The sequence below is a fragment of the Xiphias gladius genome, chromosome 23 (assembly GCF_016859285.1).
Source record: "Xiphias gladius isolate SHS-SW01 ecotype Sanya breed wild chromosome 23, ASM1685928v1, whole genome shotgun sequence".
Taxonomy (NCBI): domain Eukaryota; kingdom Metazoa; phylum Chordata; class Actinopteri; order Istiophoriformes; family Xiphiidae; genus Xiphias; species Xiphias gladius.
Window position 1 is genome coordinate 129,104 of NC_053422.1, and position 24,979 is coordinate 154,082.

Genomic DNA, 24,979 nt, shown 5'->3' on the forward strand with positions numbered 1-24,979 from the left:
TGTTGACTTTTATCACAGAAGCAGATATTTTCTGACACCGTTGTTTAGTCCTGATGAATGAAGGAGGAGAGTTTAAACTGATCTGTTTACTGCAGGAACCGGGAGGTGAAGTGAAGGATGTTCTGCATCAGGAGGAGGAGGAGGGAGGAAGAGGATGGGAGACAGAGTTCTGAGAGGAAGGTTAGATTACACTGTGGGGGAAGGAGAAAGGGGGAGGTGACTACCCAGTGCGCCATAAAACTCCCAGCAGAGATTCACCTCATTGAATATTAATGATTCATCTAAACAGGAGGAGTGGGAGGAGGGAAGGGCGTGGGGGGAGGATATTAGCCTGTAATCCTGGATAATAAGCACGTTAGCTGTATATTGTCCTGTTAGCGTGTTAACTGTCTATTAGCCTGTTAGCTGTAATATTAGCCTGTTAGCGTGTTAACTGTCTATTAGCCTGATGACCGTATATTACCCTATTAGCATGTTAGCCTGTTAGCTGTATATTGGCCTGTTAGCCCGTTGACTGTATATTACCCTGTTAGCATGTTAGCTGTATATTAGCCTGTTAGCATGTTATCTATATATAAGCCTTTTGACATGTTAACTGTATATTAGCCTGTTAGCTTGTTAGCCTGTTACCTGGCTGCGGTCCCTGGCACTGGTGTAGCGGATCTTCTGGATGAAGTAGAAGATGAGCCAGGCTGAAGAGATGATCATGAGGACAATGAAGGAGATGGAGACGAAGACCAGCGAACCTCGGTTGATGTTCTTGGTGGGACCACGTTGACCCACCACCACTGAGACCAGGACCGTCAGGTTCCTCTCCAGGTGAGCCAGGATCTCTTTACCATACACCTCTGTGATCATAACTGCCACTGTTTCACCAGTACCTGCACACAGAACCAGGACAGGAAACAGAATCAGAGCCAGAACCAGGACAAGGATCAGGACTAGAAAAGAGCCAGGATCAGGAGCAAGATCAGACCCAGAACAAGGACCAGGACCAGGACCAGGACAAGAACAAGGACCGGCACAAGGAAATATTAACCAAATCCAGTTTTGAAAATTAATTTCTACACACTGGGTTCAGGTCTCTTTCAGATCTGGTCCACATACACTTTTCTACTTACTGGAGTTTAATGAGCTGCTTCTCTAAACACATGTGCCTCAATTAAGTACCACGAATCTAATCACACAATAAGTAATCAGATTAATAGTGAAATTATCAGATTAACCCATGACATCATCAGATTACTGGAAAAGTAATCAGATTATACAATAGGTAATTATGTTACTCATGAGATGATCAGATTATGCATGAGGTAAACAGATAAACCAAGAAATTAAGAAGTAAAGATGAACTTTACTTGAGAGGTTTCTGATCTGGTCGAAAGGTTTAAACTCTGAAAAGATTTTAACAAACCAGCCCTGATCAACACATTCTGCTTTGGTATTCTACCTCATGAGTAATCAGATTACTGGTAGGTAATCAGGTTACTGTGAAGTAATCAGATTCGCCCAACAAGTAATCAATAATCAGACACACCTATAGTATTACTCTTGACAGACACAGATGTTACTCAAAAAGTCACCAGACTTGGCCAATAAGTAATCAGATTACTTTAAGAAAACATCAGCAGAATAAGTGACCAGATTTAAAGTAATCAATTTCAGATGAAGTCACATTACACACAATGTAATTGGATTACAGAATAATTAAAGCTGACTACCCACGAAGTAACAAGATTGCAATATGAGTAATCAGATTAAAAATAAGTAATATGATTAGATGTGAACGCGTTATGTCATAAGAGTAATTAAATAGAATTACAGGATTACACAAGAGCTAATAAGATTATCCGATAGGTAATCTGATTACTTAGTAAACTAAATCAGGCTAGTCGTTTCACAGTAATTAAATTACAGCAGTTTTATTAGTTGTTAGTTGTGTTTTAAAACAGCAGATGAAACTCTGTAATACTCTAGTCTTCTGAAGAACCAAGGTTTCAGGTTCCAGAATTAATTGTCATTCTCTCCATTTTCTACACTCAAGGTTTTTCTCAATACAGAGTTCACAGACTTCAGACTTGTGTACCTGGGAGTTCAACTTGTCAGGTCCAAATCTACAGTCCAAACTCCCGAGGACAGGAGGACCCAGTACAATCAGTTTCTAACTGAGACATCAGCTCAGTTTCAACTCACATGTAATCAGCTTTACCTGACTGTACTATGACACAATCATCTTGACTCAAAGCTCCACTAACAGAAGAACAAAATAACCTCACTGACAGTGAGATAAAAGACAGGCCCGATATCTGATCTGTGATGTAGATTAAAAAAATAGAACTAAATGTACCACAGCCCATTCTGCCTCTGCTCATGTACTTATACAGATGCTGATGTAAATGTGTTTGATTGAACATCTGCAGGGTCCAAAGCTCCACAGAGCAGCTGTGATGTTAAATTGTCCTGTAAATACACGAAGCAACTACAGACCATCTTGCAATGGGATCACATCAGTCACGACAGCCGTCAAAATGTTGACGTTCCGTCTCTTGAAATGGACCAAACCCATCTTCAAACTCAGCCTTCACGTTGATCTCAACTACACACCTGTTAAGTTTTTGACTGTATCTTTCACAGTTGTGATGCTATCGTGGTGACAAATGTGTCCACAGACTGACAGACGGTCAGACAGTCAGACATTCAGACATTCAGACACAGACAGACAGACACAGACAAATGAAAATATAAAAACCACCAGACAGCTCCTTTAAACCAGAGCTTTGATTTCATAAGCAAGAGTTTGAAGAGGCTGAGAGATAAGGAATCTGTAGCTGCAGGTGAGACGTGTTCAGACAACACCTGGATAAAAGGTCCAGCCTTCACCTCAGGGTTCGGTTTCTGATAGAAAGAAGCTGGGAGAGTCAGTCATCACCAACAACAATATAAACCACAGACTCCAGATGTGTGTGAGGAGGACAGACGTCTCTGCGATTAAACTTCTGATGGAGGTCCAGTTAAAACATGCTGAGACAGGAGAAAATAAAAGTTTCCATCCATTAAAATCCATGTTTCAGTTGATCCCTGGCCTGTGTTTCCACAGCAGCAGCTCACGTTCATGAGGTGAAAACGCTGTTGTCTCTTTACTAATCTGGGGACAGTTTTCCTCTCTGACAGAAAGTGTGTGAATGTGGTGTTTATGGTTTGGCCTAAATGGATCCATCACCGTTTTCATTTCATCATAAATACTTAAAATGTGACATTTTACAAATAAATGTGTCATAAAATGACGCACTGTAGTCCAGCTCATCCCTAACACAAAACTCCTCTAACAGCTACAGGATGAATCTTATTTTATCAAAAATCAAATCAACTCAGTGAAATTACTCCTCATGTCTGTGTGAAATATGTGGTATAAGAACTACAGTTCCCATGATGCCACATTACAGTCCATTTAGTATGTTGATGAGAACAGACTCGCACACGCTGATGTTTTTATTACATTTGATTTTCTCCACTCTTCATTATTTCACTGCATTCCTTTCTTCGTTTTGTCAAGAACTTTGAGCTGCAGCTCGTGTATGAAGGATCTTAAAATAAAGATCATTATCATTATTATTTATTCTCTACTCCAAATTACTAGTTTCCATCTCTGACATTCAGCATCTCTGTCTCTCTCTCTCACACAGAAACACACACACACACACACACACACACACACACACACACACACACACACACACACACACACACACATATATATATATATATATACAGTGTGAGGTCACAGTGACCTCATCAATTAATGACACGTTCCTGTCTATATTTAGAAGCCAACATCGATTGGCAGGAAGTAACTGCTCACACACACCTTCATCCACCTCCTCCTCCCCCTCCTCTCTGAGGGGCTCAATCACAACATTTAAAGGAACAGCTAGCTGTTTCCCCCCCATTTTCAGTCTCTATGCTAAGCTAAGCAGCTGCTGTATAGACATGAAAGTGGTATTGATCTGGACATCTGTAATGACGAACCTACAGAGAATTATCAGCTGAATCTGTTTGATAACAAGTTCAACATATCATCTTAAAAGGTGACGACATGTCAATGTTGGTTTCACTACTTGTTTCTGCTCTAAATAGAAGGTGCAGGTTTCAAACTGTACTATTTACCAGTAGATAATGATCTAATTAAGGTAATAATACTGGATTTTAAGTGAATCTTTAACAGATAAATTAATGGATTGTAACAGACAGTATTTGTGGGTTTTTAATGATCTAAGGATTTAATGATTATCTCTATGGTGTAGAGGCATTTTAAATGGCAAAAACCACATTTTCATCAGAGCCACCTCCTAATTTAAACAGGCCATAACTTTTTCACTTAGGGTGAAAATTCAGTGATGTCTGTCATGATATTTGTTAATGTTTAGGGACCTTAAAAAACCCTTAAACTGTGGAGTGTAGCTTTTACAAGCCCCCGATCAAACTTAAGTATCCTCACATTTGAGGTGAATCCCTATATTTGTGCTTTGATTAAAAAGACGACATTTATATATTTATATATATTATAAAAAAGGTACAAATAATTTAGCCCAAATCTTGGTAAACCAATGAAATATCTGAAAAGTGTCTTAAGCTTCAGTCAGGCAGGATCAACATTACAGGGGGACGTGTGGTGTTTTAACACCATCTGCTCTGGGCATTGGTTTTAACCTCCCTGAGTCGAGATTTAACAACAGTTTGTTAGCTGAGGAAAGTTAAACATGTCTCTGACCTTCGTGTCCCATCTTGACCGTCTTGTCGGTGGAGTTGTTGTAGATAAGGACGGCCGTGGCGTTGTAGGCAGCCGCCTTCAGGATCTTCTCTTTAAAGGTGCAGTTTCCTCTCTGCAACAGCGCCACCCAGTGGACACTCCGAGGAGGAACCAGGAAACGAGTGTTGGGGTCGCAGCCCTGTCGGTCCACAACTGTGGAGACACACCATTACCGTGGTTAATGCATTAACAACCGCTTCATTACAAATACAACACTACAGCCGATACGTTGAGATAACGATGCGGTAATCGATTAACCATTTAAGACATTCTTGAGCACAAACGCTGAACGTTTGATAGTCCCATCTTCTCAGATGCGAGGATCTGATGCTTTTCTGTGTCACATGTCTCAGGGAACTGAATCTCTCTGGGTCTAGGACCGATGGTGGGACAGATCTGAAGACAACACACTGGACTCTGACAAATTTTCCTGCCATTTTGTTTAACCCATCCATTGATTGATAAAATAATCAGCAGACTAATGGATAAAGAAAATAATCGTTAGTTGCAGTCCAAGTTTAACACGCTCTTAGTTTAAAGGAGCGTTCTGCATATTTTAAAATTCTGTTCTACGTTACTTTATTAGCAGCATTAATGATCAATAAATAAGGGAGAAAATGTTCACGAGGAACATTTGTGAAAGATCTCAGCTCAAATAAAAATTCACGAACTCCCTAAGAGACAGGGGCTAACGTGTCTCCTTCCTCAGACACGTTAGCCCCTAAGCTTGTCTTCTCAGGCAGAAAGTCCTAACAGAATGTTTTTAACCTGAAACTCAGACAAATGACACATAAATTATAATTATATGAATATATTGGTCAGCTAATTTCAGATGTCTCAGTAGCAGAGTCTCTGTGGTCTGATCAGTAACAAGAAACAATTTTGGTTTGTACACTCAGGATCATTTTTTAATGTTACATGTTTATGTTTTAACAAAAATACTGTCAACTGATACTGCAGCTGTAAAGGGTCTGTGTGGTTATTTGGTCTGAGTAGGATGGCTGAGTCTGAGTTCAGATCAGCTCGAACACATCAGACCGAGAGAGAAAACATGTCTACTGTCTGCTGTCTCACTTTAATCTGTCCTCAGCAGATCAGACAAAAAGAAACATATCCCAGATCAGAGGGGGAACCTCCTCAGACTGATGTTCGTGTTTAAAGATCCTCATAACCGCACCATTACTGTCCCAGCATGCTCTGCTCTCCGCCCGGGTCACTCACTCAGTCTGACTGTGATTACAATCAGAGCTCATTATCGATGAATCTACCGATCATTTTCTCAACAAATCGAGTAAATCGCTCAGTCTGTGAAACAACAGAACAGTGAAACATGTCCATCACATTTCACAGGGACCTCATTAAATGTCTTGTTTGGTCCAAAACCTAAAAAATGTAATATGTGACAAAGAAAAGCAGCAAATTGTCATGTGAACCTGGAACCAGAACCAGATGTTTGGTGAATCTTTTAAGTCAGATACCAATCATTAAAATAACTGCCGATTAATTTTCTGTTGATTGACTAATTGTTGCAGCAATCTGTTGACATCACTGATGACATCACAACAAACAGCTGACACAATCATCTTAATGATAAAAAATAAAAAATAAAATCCTCTCACCACTTAGAGGGTCCACAACAAACTTTTAACCTCAAACTTTCATCCAACATGAACCAGTGCTGAAAAGTTACTAAGTACATTTACTCCAGTTACTTGTCGAATATTTCCATTTTATGTGACTTTATACTTTTGCTGCACTACTAGGGCTGGGTGATATAGACCAAAAGTTATATCTCTGTATCTTTAGCCTGAACGGCGATACACAATATACATCTCGTTATTTTCTACGAAGTGGGCTAAAGGTTCATTTGAAAAACCACATGTGAGAAGTCACAAGCACTTTCATGAAAACAGACTGTGATCCAAAAAAAAAATACAAAGCCAGGGTTTCCTTCCCTGTTTGAAAATATACAGATGCAAAACATGTAAATGAAAAATGATATAACAGAAATAGCCTATACTAAATAAAAGTAGGTTGATACAATGTTTCCCACAGGATGAGACTTTACTTGTGGTGGTGGGTGGCGCGGCGTGTGACCAATGAGCACGCAGAGACTCATGCACTTTAGAGGGGGAACGTGTCCAGATGTCCCCTAAACGTCACATGTGCAAACTAGCCGTAGACGCTATAATTTACCGATGTTCCTTAAACACCTCACAGGCAGCTGCAAACAGAGAGGCCTCTAGTCCCCAGTCAGTTACTGCAGCGCACACAGCTCAGACAAGTGTCTGTCCAAAAATTAGTTAGTTTGAAAAGAGTGAAATGAGGCATTCTAATGAAAGATTTACATCTGTGGGAAGTGATTGATTTCATCTACCTGGGCGGGCTACAATCTGTGAGAATGCTCCTTCAGGTGTTTTCAACAACAATTTACATTTTCATTTAGTCGTTTGGCAACGCTTTAATCCAAAGCGACTCACAGGTGAGGGACAGCACTAAAGCTTCTGTACAGTAGGAGAACTTGAAGTAAGAACTAAGTGCTAAATCTGTTCACTATGACAAAGTGCAAGGAGATCAGGTAAAGAAGAGCACCGACAGTGCACAGTAAGTGCTAGTCAGGCATGTTAGGGTTTTAGAGGTGTTAGAAGAGAAGGTGCTGTCGGAAGAGATGAATCTTCAAGAGGTTCTTGAAGATAGAGAAGGATGCCCCTGCATCTGATAAGAACACCATCAGGAAACCGCAAACGAGAACATTCTGGACTGTGATTACCTTGTGTGCAGAGATTGCAATGCCGGACGACGTTCCTTGGAGGAACGCAGTGACCGAGAAGGAGCATAAGCCTGTACGACTGAGTTCAGGTAGATGGGTGCAGACCCACAAGTCACTCTGTATTGGAGCATTACTGACTTCAATTTGATATAGTCGATATACCGCCCAGCCCTGTGCACGACATTTATCTGACAGCAGAGTTGTTGGTTATAAAACACAATGCATTTTAAATCAAAACATCTTCCTCTGATCTGGGCATTTGAATCTAAAACTGGGTTTTTCAAAATGTATTTTCTTATTAAAAATTAAAGAGTTTTAGAAATATTTCAACCCTGATTTCAAAATAAATCAACTTTTTCTCTCGGATTTATTCTCTCCTGTTTCAATAATCAGAAAAAAAGTCATCATGTTGCTTTAAATGAAAAACAAAATTTAGAACTCAGACAGAAATGTTTTTTCTAAAATCAAGATTTTTACAGATTAAACAGCCAAACACTTAAATAAATCACATCAGCTCTACCACATTTATTTGAGAATATGTTTGTGTTTTGACTTTGAATTCACGACTTTTACTGTCAATAAAGTATTTTTACAGTGTGGTATCAAAATTTTATTGAAGTTAAGGATCTGTCTTTAACGTCCTCACAGTGATAGAAATCTGAACATCTACAATTAAATTTCCACAGGACAAACTCCATCTACTGAGGAAGATCATGCGATAGGATTGAAAGCTGAGTGCACTGTGTGTGTGTGTGTGTGTGTGTGTGTGCGTGAGAGTGTTGGAAGATGTGGAATACAGCCTTCATTTACATCATGATAACTATTGATTGACTGATGTGAAAAAGTTTGACCGCTCAGAGGCAGAGCTTGTTTCTCAGAGTTTGCTTGAGTTAAATATTCTTGCACTGTGGAAAACACACATTTTAATAAATCGTGTTTCTATATGATGTTAAGTTCAGCTGCAATAAGAAATCTGTTAAAAGAGCAGTCTGTAGAGTCTACAGGTATAAACAGACTGAAACAACATCAGGCCTATAAACTGCAACAAAAGATAATGTTCATTATCGATTAATCTGCCAATAATTTTATTGATCTATCAATCCATTTGTTTGGTCCGCTGAATATTAAATAATATACAAATTTCCGAAACCGCAAACAAAAATTCAAAAGTTGTGGCCTGCAAGACAATTATTTTCATTCTTGATTAACCTGCTGGTTACTTTCTACCCATAGAGATAAATGCTGCCTTCAAATGGAACTCGTGAGCTCGTAGTTAACTCTGTACAACTAAAATTGCAATATATTAATTAGCATAGCATTTTAATAGCATCCAACAAAAAATGAACTTCCATGGCCTCCACCACTTCTGAAAACGCCAGCAAACACATCACAACTTGTGAACTTGGAGCTTTCAGAAATTCCAAGGTCCAAGGTCATGAATACCACAAGAGGGGGGATTATTGAAGTGGTTGCATCTTAATTTTGTGTAAATTGACTGATCGTTCAGCACCGAACAAAACAGAAAATGAAATTTACATCTAATATAATGATATTTTTTATTCAATTTTAAGGGTTTGACAGAATCTAATGGCTTAAATGGCGATAATATGTCCTTACAATACAACCTTTCTGGTGTGAAACCATCAGAATGATGAGCTGCAGCTGTAACAGATATTAAAGCTCAGTCCCTCAGTGTTTCCGTGTTTGTGAGCTTCAATCAGATGCTGCAGACAGTCAAAGCTACGTCCAGCAGCTGCAGTGTCCTTGGACCGTCTGACTGTAATCTGACACTTCAGAGCAGAGACACTCTGACCTTCAACAGTCTGAAAACCTCCGCAGTGTCTCAGCACCACACACACTACAATTGCCACATCTGCTATATCCACAATATCAACAACTTCCACTACAACGTCCATAAAAAACCACACCTCCCACATCCACTAAATACACTTTACCCACAACATCCACTTCAACAGCCTGAACAGAGTCTGAAAACCTCAGTCTCTCAACACAACACACACTCCATCTGCTACATACACATCAACAACAAGATACAGATACAGGACAGAGATGCAGAGAAACAAAACGGGACACAAAACCGCCCCAAAGCAACACAAAACCACCATGAGACAAAAAATTACTACAGAGACAAAAAAATAACAAAGAAACAAAACAATGACCATAATGAAATCCAAAATGGAAGTAAAATGACCACAAAGTGACAAAAAACTACCAAACTGGGGCACAAAATGACCACGTATGGACATAAAACCACCACAAAGAGACTCACAACCACCAAAAAGAGATGCAAAACCACCACAAATAGACTCAAAGCCACCTAAAAGAGATGCAAAAACCACTACAAAGAGACGTAAAACTGGGGGTTTTACGTCTCAAGGAAGGAGATTCAATACCAACACAAACGGGGGCGCAAGATAGAGAGAGCAGGAGGAAAAAGAACATGCTGGAACACAACCGCAAAACTGTAAGGTAACCGATTCAAGATGAATTTTCCTCGCTCAAGACCAAAATTCAGCTGGCAATTGCACCGGTAAGAGCTGAATTAGATGTATGGAAGATACAACTCATTGCTCATGAAGAAGGCTTACACTCACTGGCTGCCGGGATAGACTCTATGGAAGCTCAGCTAGCTAAACACGATGCTAAATTACAAATGAAAACAGATGATCTGAAGAGTAGAGGGAAACGCTGCAACCTACGGAGTGCCAGAAGGTGCCGTGCAGGGCAAGCCTCCTACTTTTGTCCACCATGCCTCACAAGTTGTTCAATGGACTTGGCAGGCTGGAGAATCCCTCGGTACTTGACCGTTCTCATCATGTACCCACTCCAGAGCCAAAAGACAGAGGATGCCAATACTTCTTCCTTTGCAGAGTTCACCTTTTTCAAGTATGGGAGGAAGTACTGTAACAGTCATGCCAGAAAGACAAGCTGACCTACAATGGCAACCAGATAGTTATCGCAGCGCAGATCTGGACAAGCGCAGGATGGCATACAATGCAGTGAAAACTCTGCTTCGCAAGGCAAACAGACAACTACTTTTTTTTTTTCAGTGATCACATTAAAATACAGAGCGTGATACTGAAAGAAAATTGCGGCTCATGTAAGGGGCTCTCTTTTTTTCACGACTTCATTCCCTATCATGGTTGAACAGCTGTTCCGTTCATTGGACCTTGTGAGATCATCACCTGAGATTTTCTCACAGCAGGTTTTGCTTGTCTTGTTCACCTGCTTCCTTGGTTCAACTTCAGTAGACTACTAAATGAATGTATCTGTTCAAAGCATCTCATATCTGTTCTCTTAGAGTGTATTGCTCACAAGGTAGTGTGTGTGTGTGTGTGTGTATATATATAAAAAAAATATGGATGTATATGCGCATATGCAAAAATATGTGTTTGGATGTTAAGCTTTAGCTGTGAGCTATCCCTTTTACAATTCCATTTTGTGCTTAGCTGTTTTTTTTCAGTTGAATACTTATTCTGATTTAATAATGATTAAATTAACTTGTTAGACCATTAACTTGTTAGACTCTGAGTTTATGGCAGTTACAGTAAAGCCTGTTAAGCTTCGGGAAGTACACCGTTTGTATAAGGAATATGTGTTGAATGTTTACTATTTTTCTTGTGTTCTAGGGTTTTAAATTCTTTTTCTTTTTTTTTCCTTCTCATGTCCTTTTCTCATGGTTTCTGCCATTTTTACTCCAGAGTACTGCACAATCTCACAAACTGTTACAATGGATATACCCATTGTAAGACCTTAATTTATAATCAATTTGCACTTCTTTCAGTAAATCTTTCAGTTTTGGCAGTGATTACAGCCTCCAGTCTTCTTGAGTGGGACAGGACGAGCTTTGCACACCTGGATTTGGGGATTTTCTGCCGTTTTTCTCTGCAGATACTCTCAAACTCTATCAGGTTGGATGGGGACTGGCGGTGGACAGTCATTTTCAGGTCTCTCCAGAGAAGTTTGATTGGCTTCTAGTCAGGGCTCTGGCTGGACCACTCAAGGACATTCACTGAGTTGTCCCTAAGCCACACCTGCGTTGTCTTGGTTGTGTGCTTAGGTTCATTGTCCTGTTGAAAGGTGAACCTTCAGCCCAGTCTGAGGTCCTGAGTGCTCTGGACCAGGTTTTCATTAAGGATATCTCTGTTACTGTGCTCCATTCAGTTTTCCCTCAGCTCTGACCAGTCTCCCTGTCCTTGCTGCTGAAAAACACCCCCACAGCATGATGCTGCCCCCACCATACTTCACTGTTGGGATGGTATTGGGCAGGTGATGAGCGGTACCTGTTTTCCTCCAAACATGATGCTTAGATCTGAGGCCAAACAGTTCAATCTTGGTTTCATCAGACCAGAGAATCATGTTTCTCGCAGTCTCAGAGACCTTCAGGTGCTTTTTTGAAAACTCCAAGCAGTTTTCATGTGTCTTTCACTGAGGAGAAGCTTCCGTTTGGCCACTCTGCCATAAAGCCCAGATCAGTGGAGTGCTGCAGTGGTGTTTTTCCTTCTGGAAGTTTCTTCCATCTCCACACAGGATCTCTGGAGCTCAGCCAGAGTGACCATCAGGTTCTTGGTCACCCCTCTTGCAAAGGCGCTTCTCTCCTGATTGCTCAGTTTGGCTGGGCAGCAACTCTAGGAAGAGTCCTAATTGTTCCACACTTCTTCCATTGAAGAATTATGGAAACCACTCTGCTCTTGGGAACCTTCAATGCAGCAGAAATTTTTTTTGTAGCCTTCCCCAGATCGGTGGCTCGACACAATCTTGTCTCTGAGCTCTGCAGGCAGTTCCTTCAACCTCATGGCTTGGTTTTTGCTCCAATATGTATTGTCAGCTGTGAGACCTGATATAGACAGGTGTGTGCCTTTCCAATCAAGGTGTAGCAACATCTATGATCAAGAGAAATGGGAGGCACCTGACCTAAATATTGAATGTCATAGCAAAGGGTCTGAATACTCATGTTTGCTTTGTCATTATGGGGTATTGAGTATAGATTGATAAGGGAAAAAATGCACGATCCATGCAGTTAAAAAAATGTGCATTGGCTCTGAAGTCACCTCCTCCCATCAGCCAGGCGGTACTCTTTGTTTTCCCCCGTAAACCAGTCCTACTCACACACTGACTGCTTTTTTGTTGACAAGTGAATTTTCCCAATGGTTAAAAGCTGCTCATATAATTCTATAATATCAGATCATTGCCCTTTACTCATGGAGCTGTGCTTTCAAACTCAACCTTCTCCCTCTCAATCTTGGAGATTTAACACATAATTACTATCAGACAAAACCTTAATTAAATACATTTCTTCAGAAATGTACATATTCCCAGAAAATTTTTTGGGGGAAATATAAGTTGAAGTACTATCTGGGAAAGTCTTAAAACATTTATCTGTGGAAAAATAATCTCTAATAGCTCCTTCAAGAACAAACAAAGAAGTTTACTGGAGTTGACTGATATGATTTTAAACTTGGATCAGCACCATTCTAATTCTGCAGATTTATATAAACAGAGATTATGTTTACAAAAAGAATGAAATCTTCTCTCCACTAAACAGACTGAACAGATGGTTTTAAAATCAAAAAGTTTGGTTCATTAGCATAGCGAAAGAGCATCCAAAATCCTTGCTCACCAATCGTGGCGCTCAGAGAACTCACAAGTAATATCTCAAATCAAAAATGAATTTGGCCACTTGACCCATGATTTCACTGAAATCAACAAAACATTTCCTATTTTTATAGTAAAATTTATGAATCCAAATCCTGTCAGAACATTAAACTGCTTGATAAATTTTTCAGCTTGATGAACAGATTACAGCTATTGAAATTGAAGAAGCAATTAAAACATTGCAAGTAGGGAAATCTCCACAGCCTCCCTGTTGAATTTTATAGAACCTTTAACAAAAATCTTACTTCAGTTTTAAAAGAAATGTACAATGAATCCTTAATATCCAGTGCTCTGCCTCCAACGCTAAATCAAACTACAATGTCCTGAAACACCTGAAAAAACTGCGGTGAACGCCACCGCAGTAAAATCACAAGATCAAACTGGGTTTATTAAAGGAAGGCACTTTTTTTTTAATATATGGAGATTGTTTCAAATCTTATACACTGTCTCGGCTCTGAGGCACATAAAGGAGTACTCAGAGCTAGAGAGGAACATAAACTGTCCTTATATGCGGATGACCTCCTGCTCTATATTTCTGATCCTCTGGGATCGCTACCATGTTTTCAGTATACTCAACCTCTATGGAGAAATTTCAGTCTATAAATTAAACCTTCACAAGAGTGAGCTGCTTCCTACTAATGCCGTAGCAAAGAATCTTTCTTTTCAAAACTTTGGTTTGGGACCAACATCTGGCTATATCACTTACCTGTGGATCAATATTCTACAATTACATAACAAACTCTTTCACATTAATTTTACTATCTAACTATTAATGGAGCGACAACCGCTCTTTCGATCGACTTCAAACTTCCCATGTGTGTTGCTGAAGACCCAAGGACGAGCAGTGTTGACTGTGAAGGTTTTTGGATGAGCGGGTCTCAAGAAACATTAAATGACAGTTAGGGCTGGGGTGACTCATCCACGCAGCCGACAACACTGATTAGGACAATGGCGCATCTCAGCGAGATAATCTGTGCTGCTGTTGAACTGTACTGGGTTATACTGAGAGGTGTTCCTAATATTTTGTCAACCTTAATTCATATAAATGGGATCGTCAAAATATTATGAAAATTCTGCTAGCTCAACATTATCTGCTCTCATTACCTGCTCTCGTGAAATTACATTTACTCATTTAGTCATTTGACATGCCCCATACCTGTGGAACTCACTTCATACAAAAATAACCCAACACCTGAAAATTCCTTCAGGATCTGGGTACAGTTTAGGAAAAAAATCTGGACCTGTATCAATGCCCCTTTCAGAACCGACAGATCAAAATCATCTTTCCATCCATCACTGCAGGTCTCGGTTTTTAGAATCCGGAGGACAAAGGGTATTAAGTCTTTCAAAAATCTATGTATAGATGGTACTTTTGCCTCATTCACCCAGTTGAAACAGAATCCTACTAACAACCAGTTTGTTACGTATTTACGGGTCAAAAAATTTGCTCAAACTAATCTGGTACAGTTCCCTTATCCACCAAAATAAAACCATGTTAGACAATATTCTGGCCATAAACCCACTTGGAAAGGGTGTGGTTACTTAGATATATGAGATAATTTCATCAAAATTGCAGCTGAATTAGAACGGGATTGAATGGGATTCAATTCTGAACAGGGTCGACTCCTCATCTATCTGCGCACGACAACGACTCCTACAATTTAAAGTTCTCCATTGTCTTCACTATACTAAGGAGAAATTAGACAAGATTTTAATGTGAACCCCATGTGTGCTAGGTGCAAAAATCAAATAGAGACTCTTATCCACACTTTTTGGACCAGCCCCCAACTCTGTAAATATTGGGGAGATGTATTCAAAACTCTCTCAAAGGTGTCTGAGATCCCACCAAATCAATCTCGGCTAATAGCAATATTTGGAGTGGTTGCTGAAAACCTTCCAGAAATATAAACTAAATGCTATTGCCTTTGTGTCTCTGATTGCTAGACAACTTATCCTTCTTAAGTGGAATGATGAGGCACCACCCACCCATACTCACTGGATTAAAGATCTAATAAAGTTTTTGCAACTAGACAAAGTTAGATCGAATCTGAGGGGATCTGCAGACAAATTTTATAAGACCTGGCCGCCATTAATTTCACACATGAAGAACTGCAAACTAGATATAACATTTAGAGGATGATTGTGTCTGGACTTGAGTGTTGCTGAAATGTGCAGCAAATTTGATAGAAATATATCTGTCGCAGGTAGCTATGGCACAAGGTGAGCTGGGTGACTATAGTTTTTATTTTACTTCCTTTTCCCTCCCTTTTTTCTTTTTTTTCCCTTGTCTCCATTATCAGCAATATTATACATATTTCATTCATTCTGTTTTTCAAAATTTCCTCCTATGTATTGATAATTCACTTGATTACATTTTTATTTATTTACTCACTTTTTTTCTTTTGTCCTGGGGTGGGGATGGGGTGTATTTGCTCTGTTGCTTTGTCAGTTTGGTTGACATGTTCACCATTGCAACGGTCGTGCATATTGGACTGCCAAATGTAATTTTTGTGTTACTTTCTTTCTTTAAGATAAAAACTCTCAGAAATAAAGAGATGCAAAACCTCCACAAAGAGACCCAAAATGACTAGAGACAAAAAATAATAACAAGAAGACACAAAACGACTACAGAAACAAAAAATGGCTACAGAGAGACAACAAGTAACCACAAAGAAACGCAAATTCAACACAGAGACTCAAAATGAATAGAAACAAAAAATGACTACAGAGAGACAAAAAGAAACCACAAAATGACGAAAAACAACACAAAGAGACACAAAACAACTGCAAAGACAAAAATTTCATTTAATTTTGGCTGGACTCAACACTGATTGACTAATTGATGATTCTATTAGACACAAGCGGTGGTTTGTTTCCAAAGTGCACTGCATTTATGTGAATGCAGACCTTCGTTTTTAATTATTGAGAGATGGGTGCAGCTAATGTCAGATTTGTCTTCTCTCTGCTACTTTTCCATCATGAAATGTATCATACAACTTAGATGTTGTGTTCACTGAAACAACAGGTTAACATGTGAGCTCTACAACATCCAGTCCCCATTTTGTATTTCTATTTATTCATTTGTTACTTTTATTGATCTTTTTCACTTACATGGAGTCAGTTGAGTTGAGGTGTGAATCTGCCGTTAATGTAAAGATCAGACTCTGCAGAGGGAAACCTTCAAAGTTTGTTTAAAGGTTTTAAATGTCAGTAATCTGTGACTCCAGCAGTTTGGGCTTTGTTTAACTCATCGCTCCAACAATCTTCTGACTGGACTGAACTCAAGAGTTTCCTCTCATACAGACACATGATGCTGGACATTCACTGAGTCTGTTCGTCGTCTTATCCGAACACCCCTGGAGCTGTCTTTCCTCTGCTTTAGAGCTAAGACAATTAGTCGGTTACTGATTACTCAATCAACAGAAAATCAATCAGCAACTATTTTGACAATCAAATCATTGTTTCAGTCATTTGCAAGCAAATATTCTCTGGTTCCAGCTTCTCACGTGTGGGGATTTAATGTTTGTCTCTGTCATATATAAAACTGAATCTCTTTGGGATCAGGACTGTTGGTCGGACAAAACAAGACATATGAAGACATCACCTTGTTACCTTGTTGTGTCTTCAAGTTTGTGTTGTGTCTTCAAGTTTGTGTTGTGTCCTCAAGTGTATGTTGTGTCCTCAAGTGTATGTTGTGTCCTAAAGTGTATGTTGTTTCCTCTGCTGGGTGTTGTGTCCTCTGGTGGGTGTTGTGTGCTCTGGTGGGTGTTGTGTGCTCTGGTGGGTGTTGTGTCCTAAAATGTATGTTGTGTCCTCAAGTGTGTGTCTTTGTCACCTCCATGATACGGTGCAGGTGTTATGACAATGCCCCTGGTGTCCACTTTTGGAGAGTTCTGTCCATATGTCCCGTCGTCGCTGCTCATCATGTGAACTGTGTTTCCTCGTCCATCCAGCACTGTAGCGTTCACTGTGGCACCCACATACTCCTCTGACACCATGCTCCTGTCCGAGCGAGCCGCCGACACAGAGCCTGTCTGGACCAGGACCTGGAGCAAAACTAGGACCAGGACCAGGACCAGCGAGATAGGGAGAGGGGTCAACCTCGGAGAAGTCATGTCGTCCTCTCAGCCCTCTTTACATCCAAACTGTGAGGAAACAAAAAAAAAAAAAAATCTTTCACACCAGGACAACTCCTACAACAACCACATCCTATCCTCCAGAGGACTGCAGTGTCCAGCTGTCTCTTGTATGTCTTAATGCCCCTTTTTCCTAAAAACCACCTGTCAATTTATGAGACAAATATATTTCATAAACTGACATTAAACATAGATGTGTCTGTCTTTCATCTAAGTCCTCCAACTTTCTCCCGTATGTCTTTGTAAGGTCTCCATATGTCTTCGTGTCTCTGTTTGTCCTCAAAATCTGTTCTTAATTTCTATTTATGTCCTCTCTATGTCCACCAAACCTCTCCTTTATGTCTCTTTGCTTTCAAAAGGCTGATGTTTCTTTGTCTCTTAATATTTTGGCCTTTGCCCTTAATGTCTATTTATGTTCTGAAAATGTCTTAATGTGTCCTCCAACATTTCAGCGTCACTTTATCCTAAAAAGCTGTTTTTGTCATTTATATCATTTATATTAGACATCTTTTCCTCCAGTCCAATTTTGTCCCTGAGTGTCCTCTTTGTGTCTTTGTATGTAATGTTCTCTTTATGTCTCCTTTTATCATAAAATATGTTAATGTCTCTTTGTCATCCAGTCTTTAAGTGTCTGTCCTCCATATTTTTAATTTCTAATGAGTTTGTCCTTAAAAGCATGTCTTTATGTCCTCAAAAATATTTAGTTTGTCTCTCCCTAAAAATGTCCAGTCTTGTCTGAATATCTTCTTTGTCTCTGTATGTCCCCCGAACGTCTTCATTATGTCTTCTTATACCCTAATAATGTCTTAATGTCTCTTGTCCTGCAACATTTCAGTGTCTGCCTTCAAACTATAAATGGAGAATCTCTGTATGTCTGTCCTTTGATCTTCTTGACGACCGCTCATCCGATGGACTTCAAACTTGGCGGCTGTGTTACTGGGGACCTGAGGAAGTGCAGTGTGGACTGTGAAGGTTTTTGGATGAGCAGTTCTCTGGAAAGCTTCAAACATCACTTATCTACTTGTCACTCGACGTGAAGAAAAAGGCGGCACTACTCTAAGACGGCAGGACAATTTCAGGTAAGATTCTATGCTATATTGTGTTTTGATTGGACGTTTCAAAACTTTCATTGGTTAACGTTGTATTTACTGTGCTTTTCACTTGCACACCACTTCGTTTGAGTGCATGGATCCAAGGGCACAGTTTACAAATCTTAGGGCATGGACCATGAATCCACAAGCATGACTTATTAACAGTCTACACAGATTTCTAAACCCAGTCTATACATTTGCACATGGAACTCAACTGCGATGGCGTTTTCTGCGCCGTCACCCAGACGCTATTGGAGCAGCCAACTCCAGCAGAGACACACTGACAACACAGACTGCAGCCCGGAAAGGTTTCCTTGGTATTCTAAGTCCCCTACACTTATTGAGTGCATTTACATGTATGCTCCTGGTTATAATTGGCTTCCTGGAGTATCCTGGTTATGTTCTGTGCATGTAAACAGCTCATCCGAGTTTCAGAAACCTGGATAAGACCTTATCCCGGTTTTGAGAAACCTAGATATACAACCTGGAGTACTCCAATAGAAACCAGGATACTGTGGCATGTCAACTCCTTATCCAGGTTTCTGAGCCCTCTCATAGTGGCTAAGATGGTGAGAAGTCAAGACACACCTGTACATAGACGATAAGAAACCTGGATACTGTTATGATCATGTAAAAGGGATATGAATAATCAAATTTTTCATGTTTCATGTGAACATCATATCCTGAATGAGATTAAAACCAGGAAGTTCTATATCCAGGATACTAATGAACATATAAACGGGGTCATCTAAGAAGCTGGATTAACGCAGGCCAAGCAATCAGCCCTTACCGACAGACACATTTTGAACAGACATAGTATATTTAATTTCTAAAGTTATTTTATGTCCTCAAAGGATTTTCTTAAGTCTCTTTGTCTTATTTGTCTTCAAAGCTCTTACTTTTTTCTTTAAATCTACCAAATTTCTCTATTGGTTTTAATGTCCTCCAGTTTCTTTACCTTATAACCTCCTTTTTTTTGTCCCCGTATGTCTTCTTTATGTCTCTGTACGCCCCCCGATGTTTTATGTCATAAAAATGTCTTAATGTCTTTGTCCCCAATATTTCTCCAATATGTCAGTGTCTTCTCTTCATACTTTTATTTCTTAAGTCAGTACATGTCCGTGAAAGCATGTCTTAATGTCCTCCAAAAGCAACTTCTTGATGTCTGCCCCCTCAAAATGTTCTGTTTTCTCACTGAATGTCTTCTTTATGTCCTCCAGAGGTTTTATTTACATCTCTGAATGTCCTCCTCGGATCTTCTTTATGTCCTCCAGAGGTTTTGTTTATGTCTCTGTATGTCCTCCTCAGATCCTCTTTATGTCTCAGCATGTGTTTCCTGTCGTCTTTGCAGCCAGTCAAACCCTGGGTTCAGACTGTCAGGTGCGGGACATAACGTGTGAGGACATCAGGACGGTGCTGTGTGTTGGAACATGGAGCATCATCACCAGGCCAACATCTGGACCCTCACACCGTCATGTCTTCAGTCCTGAAACCCCACCGTTCGTTAAAACACGCTCTGCATTCAGAAATCCGTTTATCGAATGCTCATTTTAAGCCACAGCAGTGAATCCAGGACCATGACTCAGTGTTTAAACGCCGTCTGAACGCGGCGCTGGCAGCCGCTTCACTCCGCTTTGTCTTACCGTCTGCAGGCGGACAGACAGGCAGGCTCCAGGTCTACCGACCCCGGCCTGCCTACACTCTCCTCCCACACTCTCTCCCGCTGATATCCCGGGGAATGTCCGGCAGGGCTCGCTGGCTTTTCGGGGGGTGGATCCTGCAGATTGTTGGTGTTTTATTCCGGTTTTCTTCCTGGTGGCTGCTGGACGCTGCGAAGGCTCGAGCCCCGTCTCTCGCTCTCTCAGTTTGGGGCGCACTGCGCAGACTCAGAGCCATGGCGCGGGGAGGCGGTAGACAGGGCGCGTGTGTAATACCTTCGTGTTTAGGTAGCTGAGATTTCGACTAACTGTCGCGATACCTTCCGAGAGACCGTCCAGCTGTCTGTCTGTCCACTTATCTGTCTTCCGGGATCAGCAATAGGTTATGAATTATTGCTTTATTTACCAATAACTAACAATGTGACAGTTAATATAATGTAACTAACTGATGATCGATAATGTTTGTTGAACTTCAGTAGCAGAATACCTACATGTATATACATTCATACACACACACACAGCACATTCAGAAAGTATTCAGACGCCTTGAATTTCTTCACCTTTTATCACATTTTGTTATTTTGCACCCGTATTCTAAAATCACTTGATTTCATTTTTTTCCCGTCATAAATCTACAGTCAATACCCCATAATGACCAAGCGCTTGAAGGAACTGCCTGCAGAGCTCAGAGACAAGATTAATGTGTCGAGCCACCGATCTGGGGAAGGCTACAAAAAAATTTCTGCTGCATTGAAGGTTCCCAAGAGCACAGTGGTTTCCATAGTTCTTCAATGGAAGAAGTGTGGAACAATTAGGACTCTTCATGGAGCTGCTGCCCAGCCAAACTGAGCAATTGGGAGAGAAGGGCCTTGGCAAGAGAGGTGACCATGAACCTGATGGTCACTCTGGCTGAGCTCCAGAGATCCTGTGTGGAGATGGAAGAAACTTCCAGAAGGAAAAACAACACTGCAGCACTCCACTGATCTGGGCTTTATGGCAGAGTGGCCAAACGGAAGCTTCTCCTCAGTGAAAGACACATGAAAACTGCTTGGAGTTTTCAAAAAAGCACCTGAAGGTCTCTGAGACTGCGAGAAACATGATTCTCTGGTCCGATGAAACCAAGATTGAACTGTTTGACCTCAGATCTAAGCATCATGTTTGGAGGAAAACAGGTACCGCTCATCACCTGCCCAATACCATCCCAACAGTGAAGCATGGTGGGGGCAGCATCATGCTGTGGGGGTGTTTTTCAGCAGCAAGGACAGGGAGACTGGTCAGAGCTGAGGGAAAACTGAATGGAGCACAGTAACAGAGATATCCTTAATGAAAACCTGGTCCAGAGCACTCAGGACCTCAGACTGGGCTGAAGGTTCACCTTCCAACAGGACAATGATCCTAGGCACACAACCAAGACAACGCAGGTGTGGCTTAGGGACAACTCAGTGAATGTCCTTGAGTGGTCCAGCCAGAGCCCTGACTAGAAGCCAATCAAACTTCTCTGGAGAGACCTGAAAATGACTGTCCACCGCCAGTCCCCATCCAACCTAACAGAGCTTGAGAGTATCTGCAGAGAAAAACGGCAGAAAATCCCCAAATCCAGGTGTGCAAAGCTCGTCCTGTCCTACTCAGGAAGACTGGAGGCTGTAATCACTGCCAAGAGTGCTTCAACTAAGTACTTAGTAAAGTGTCTGAATACTTATGTCAATGTCATATTCCGTTTTTCCTTTTTTAAAAGTTGCAAAAAATTCTAAAATTCTGTTTTGGCTTTGTCATTATGGGGTATTGAATGTAGATTAATGAAGGAAAAAATGAATTTAAATTATTTTAGCATAAGGCTGCAACATAACAAAATGTGAAAAAAGTGATTGAGTCTGAAAACTTTCTGAATGCACTGTATAATTATTATTAATGGCTTCCAACTGATCTATGAAGCATTAATAAATGATTTCAGTGGATTATTAATGTGATTCAGTGGAATATATATATTCAATTGAAGACCTGACCTCAGCTACAGGCTATACAAAGAAAAATATCTGCTACCACTTTCTAATGAGGCTCCATTTATAAAGGCTTTATTAGCTGTAATGAATAGATTTTTAATGGTTAATAAATCATTCACTAATTCTTTATAGATCAGTTATAATAACAGTAATAAGAACAGCGTTCATGTTGCCAGGTTGTGGAAGATTCTCCTCATACAGACCCTTTGTCTTTTTATCTCCCTAATTAATCAGGGAGACGTCTCCAGTGGACTGTTTGACCACTTGTCTTCTGGAGCAGCTGCAGGACATCTGGACCAAAAATCAATTTAGAAACTAATTATTAACATTAACAACTGCAGACTTATTATGGTTGAACCGTTTATTATCTTACACATAGAATCTGACTCTCTGTTGATCTGTGTGCAAAACTCTCTAGTAAGTCATCAGGTCTGCAGTTTTGAATGTTAATAATCTGTCTCTAAATGGATTTTGTTCCAGATGTACTGCAGCTGTTTTCCAGAAGATCGGTGTTAAAATTAGCTGATAACTGATCTATAAAGCATTAGTGAGTGATGTATGAACCATTAATAAATACATTTAGCGCTTATGAAGCATTTATAAATGCTGTCTTATTACATAGTTATACAGAAAATCTTTGTTAATCAAGTCACCTTCAAACAAAGAGGATGTCCCTAACCTGCAGATGGATCATTCAGACTTTCTTTGAACAAAATCCATCATCTGTCCGGGACAGCGTGTGGCAAATACAAGAACAGAACTGCTGATTATTTGATTGTTGGGCAGAATTTTGGGGAGATGTGTATGCAATGATGCAAACATAAAAGACATGAGAACAGATGGAATATTGGACTCGGAGGAGAAAACAGAGAGTTTTAATGAGGAGCTCAGAGTAGGATCAGGAGGAGGTGATGTTAACTGGTCAGGATTGACATCTGGTGGAATCAGTCTGCAAATGCAGCACCAGGGTCACTTCAGTCTTTGTATTGAATTTGTTCTGTGAGTTCATGAGGTCAGTTTGAATCTGATTTAGCAGCTGCCGATCTGTACTTAACTGAAGAAATAATATCTAATAAATAATCCTAAACAACACCACTATTAAGGATTCGTATCACTCTGCTCCCCTTGCAGGTCCTGTAGGTCGTGTGACCACACCCTACTACCTATTGAGTTCATACAAAACACCACCTGCTTTTACCTCCCTTCTCTGGATTGGTCGTTTTTCCCATTTTGTCACCTTTTGTACATTTAATAAAATCAACTGTTTTTTGCATCTGAAGAGTCTCTTCTAGTGTTGTTGTCACTGTGTGGGTGTTTTTTCTCTTATGATATGGGACTTGTATCGAAGATCAACCAGCACAGCAGAACCGTACTGTGGACACACAAACTTGCTGAGAAAAGTTGTCAACAGTTGAACTTTTAATCATAAAAATTGGCTGTCAAGTTTGTGCACTTGCTAGTTGATGATGTGACAATATAAAAGATAATTCTCAGGTAGCCATAGGCCCACACATAGATGACTAAAGACCAAGGTCACTCCAACAAAAACTTTCAGATCTTCTGTGCAGCCGGAACTGAACATCTATAGCAATGACTATAAACCAGATGCAATCAGAGCCTTGGCCATAATGAATATGCATCTGTTGGACTGGTTGATTTGCTTTTTTGTAAACTGAGGTAAACCCAACCTTCATTCCCCTTCACCTAATGTGTTGGCACAACACGAGAGAGAGAAACTCTATGTGTGAGTAGCTTGTGGCAGTCTGCAGCTGAAGTGAGTGAATTATGGACCGAAAGGAAGTAAAGAGAGGAGTAGCTGGTGAGGTGGGACTGAAGGTCAGACCAGTGTTTCTCATTTGAATGCTGCCATCAGATGCTACTGTTGTTGCACATCAGATCTAATTTTTGAACTTGATACCTTCATATTTCATGCACCTCACTTCTTTCACCATAGTGCAGTCCATATTTCATTTCAAATTTTTATCACATTTCGTAACTATCATACAGTAAATGTCTGTAAATAGATTTTAATTTCATTTTTGTTTTGTGTCATTATTTATCATTACCTTCCTTTCGCTGTTTTTATTGTTATTCTTCTATGTTGCATTTGCGGGGCAAATGCCACAATACATTCTTCATTCTCACATGCTTGGATAATAAAAACAGATTCTGAAATTACTGACCTTTTGAACTTCTTCAGTGGCCAGTGAAACATCCCAAAGGACCTCTGGAACCCCCTTAATGGCCAGCTAGAATTGTCTCATTGTTACCGATATGACATTGAGAACCAATTAAACACCCACAGAACCTCCATAATGAACACAAATTCTTCCGATCAACAGGTGAAGCCACACACATGACATAGACCCAGAGTTGGATGTACAATAGAAATATAATTGCTTGGTCTCAAGAAATGAACATGGATGGAGGATGAGGGTTCTGGCAAGCAAGTGCAGAGATTAGAGGGGAGCTGGTGGCTGGTAGGGCAGAGCTGAGTTGGGGATGAAGGCTGGGTGGCGAGCCCTGCCGGATGACTGACCGGCAGGCAGGGAGCTGAAGAGGGGAGCAGGCAAGGTAGCGAGTTGAGGAAAAGCAGGGTTGGTTAGGGTGGATAGCAATGTTGTGAGCGTGACAGGAAGAGGGATGAGCAGTCAAGCAGGCAGGCATGCGGTGATCCAAACTGGCTGAAATAATGATCTACTGAACAGTGGATGAATAACTGGGATAGATAAACTGCTGGGCTGATGTGTAGATGGATTGCAGCTCTGCAGGCTGATTGGCAATCAGGGAGCCAGGAGAGGGTGAGGAGCGCCACGCCCACAACACAGACACACATACACA

At 40.4% G+C, this 24,979-nt stretch overlaps 1 protein-coding gene across 3 annotated transcripts in view; it reads right to left on the bottom strand.

Annotated features, from left to right (window-relative positions):
• Nucleotides 1–20,366, bottom strand: part of rnf130 (ring finger protein 130) — a 31,736-nt gene extending 11,370 nt beyond the window's left edge. Inside the window, exons 1-5 of one of the 3 annotated variants that reach the window (XM_040119756.1) lie at nucleotides 20,124–20,366; nucleotides 19,439–19,966; nucleotides 17,089–17,398; nucleotides 4,769–4,960; nucleotides 631–881 (exon numbers count right to left, since the gene is read on the bottom strand). In XM_040119756.1, coding sequence (XP_039975690.1) covers nucleotides 631–881; nucleotides 4,769–4,960; nucleotides 17,089–17,368 — 723 coding nt within the window. In that variant the 5' untranslated portion in view covers nucleotides 17,369–17,398; nucleotides 19,439–19,966; nucleotides 20,124–20,366. Of the gene's footprint in view, nucleotides 1–630; nucleotides 882–4,768; nucleotides 4,961–17,088; nucleotides 17,399–19,438 lie in introns of all 3 variants that reach the window. The other 2 variants (XM_040119757.1, XM_040119755.1) reach the window with 2 other exon arrangements.
• Nucleotides 20,367–24,979: the final 4,613 nt, after the last annotated feature.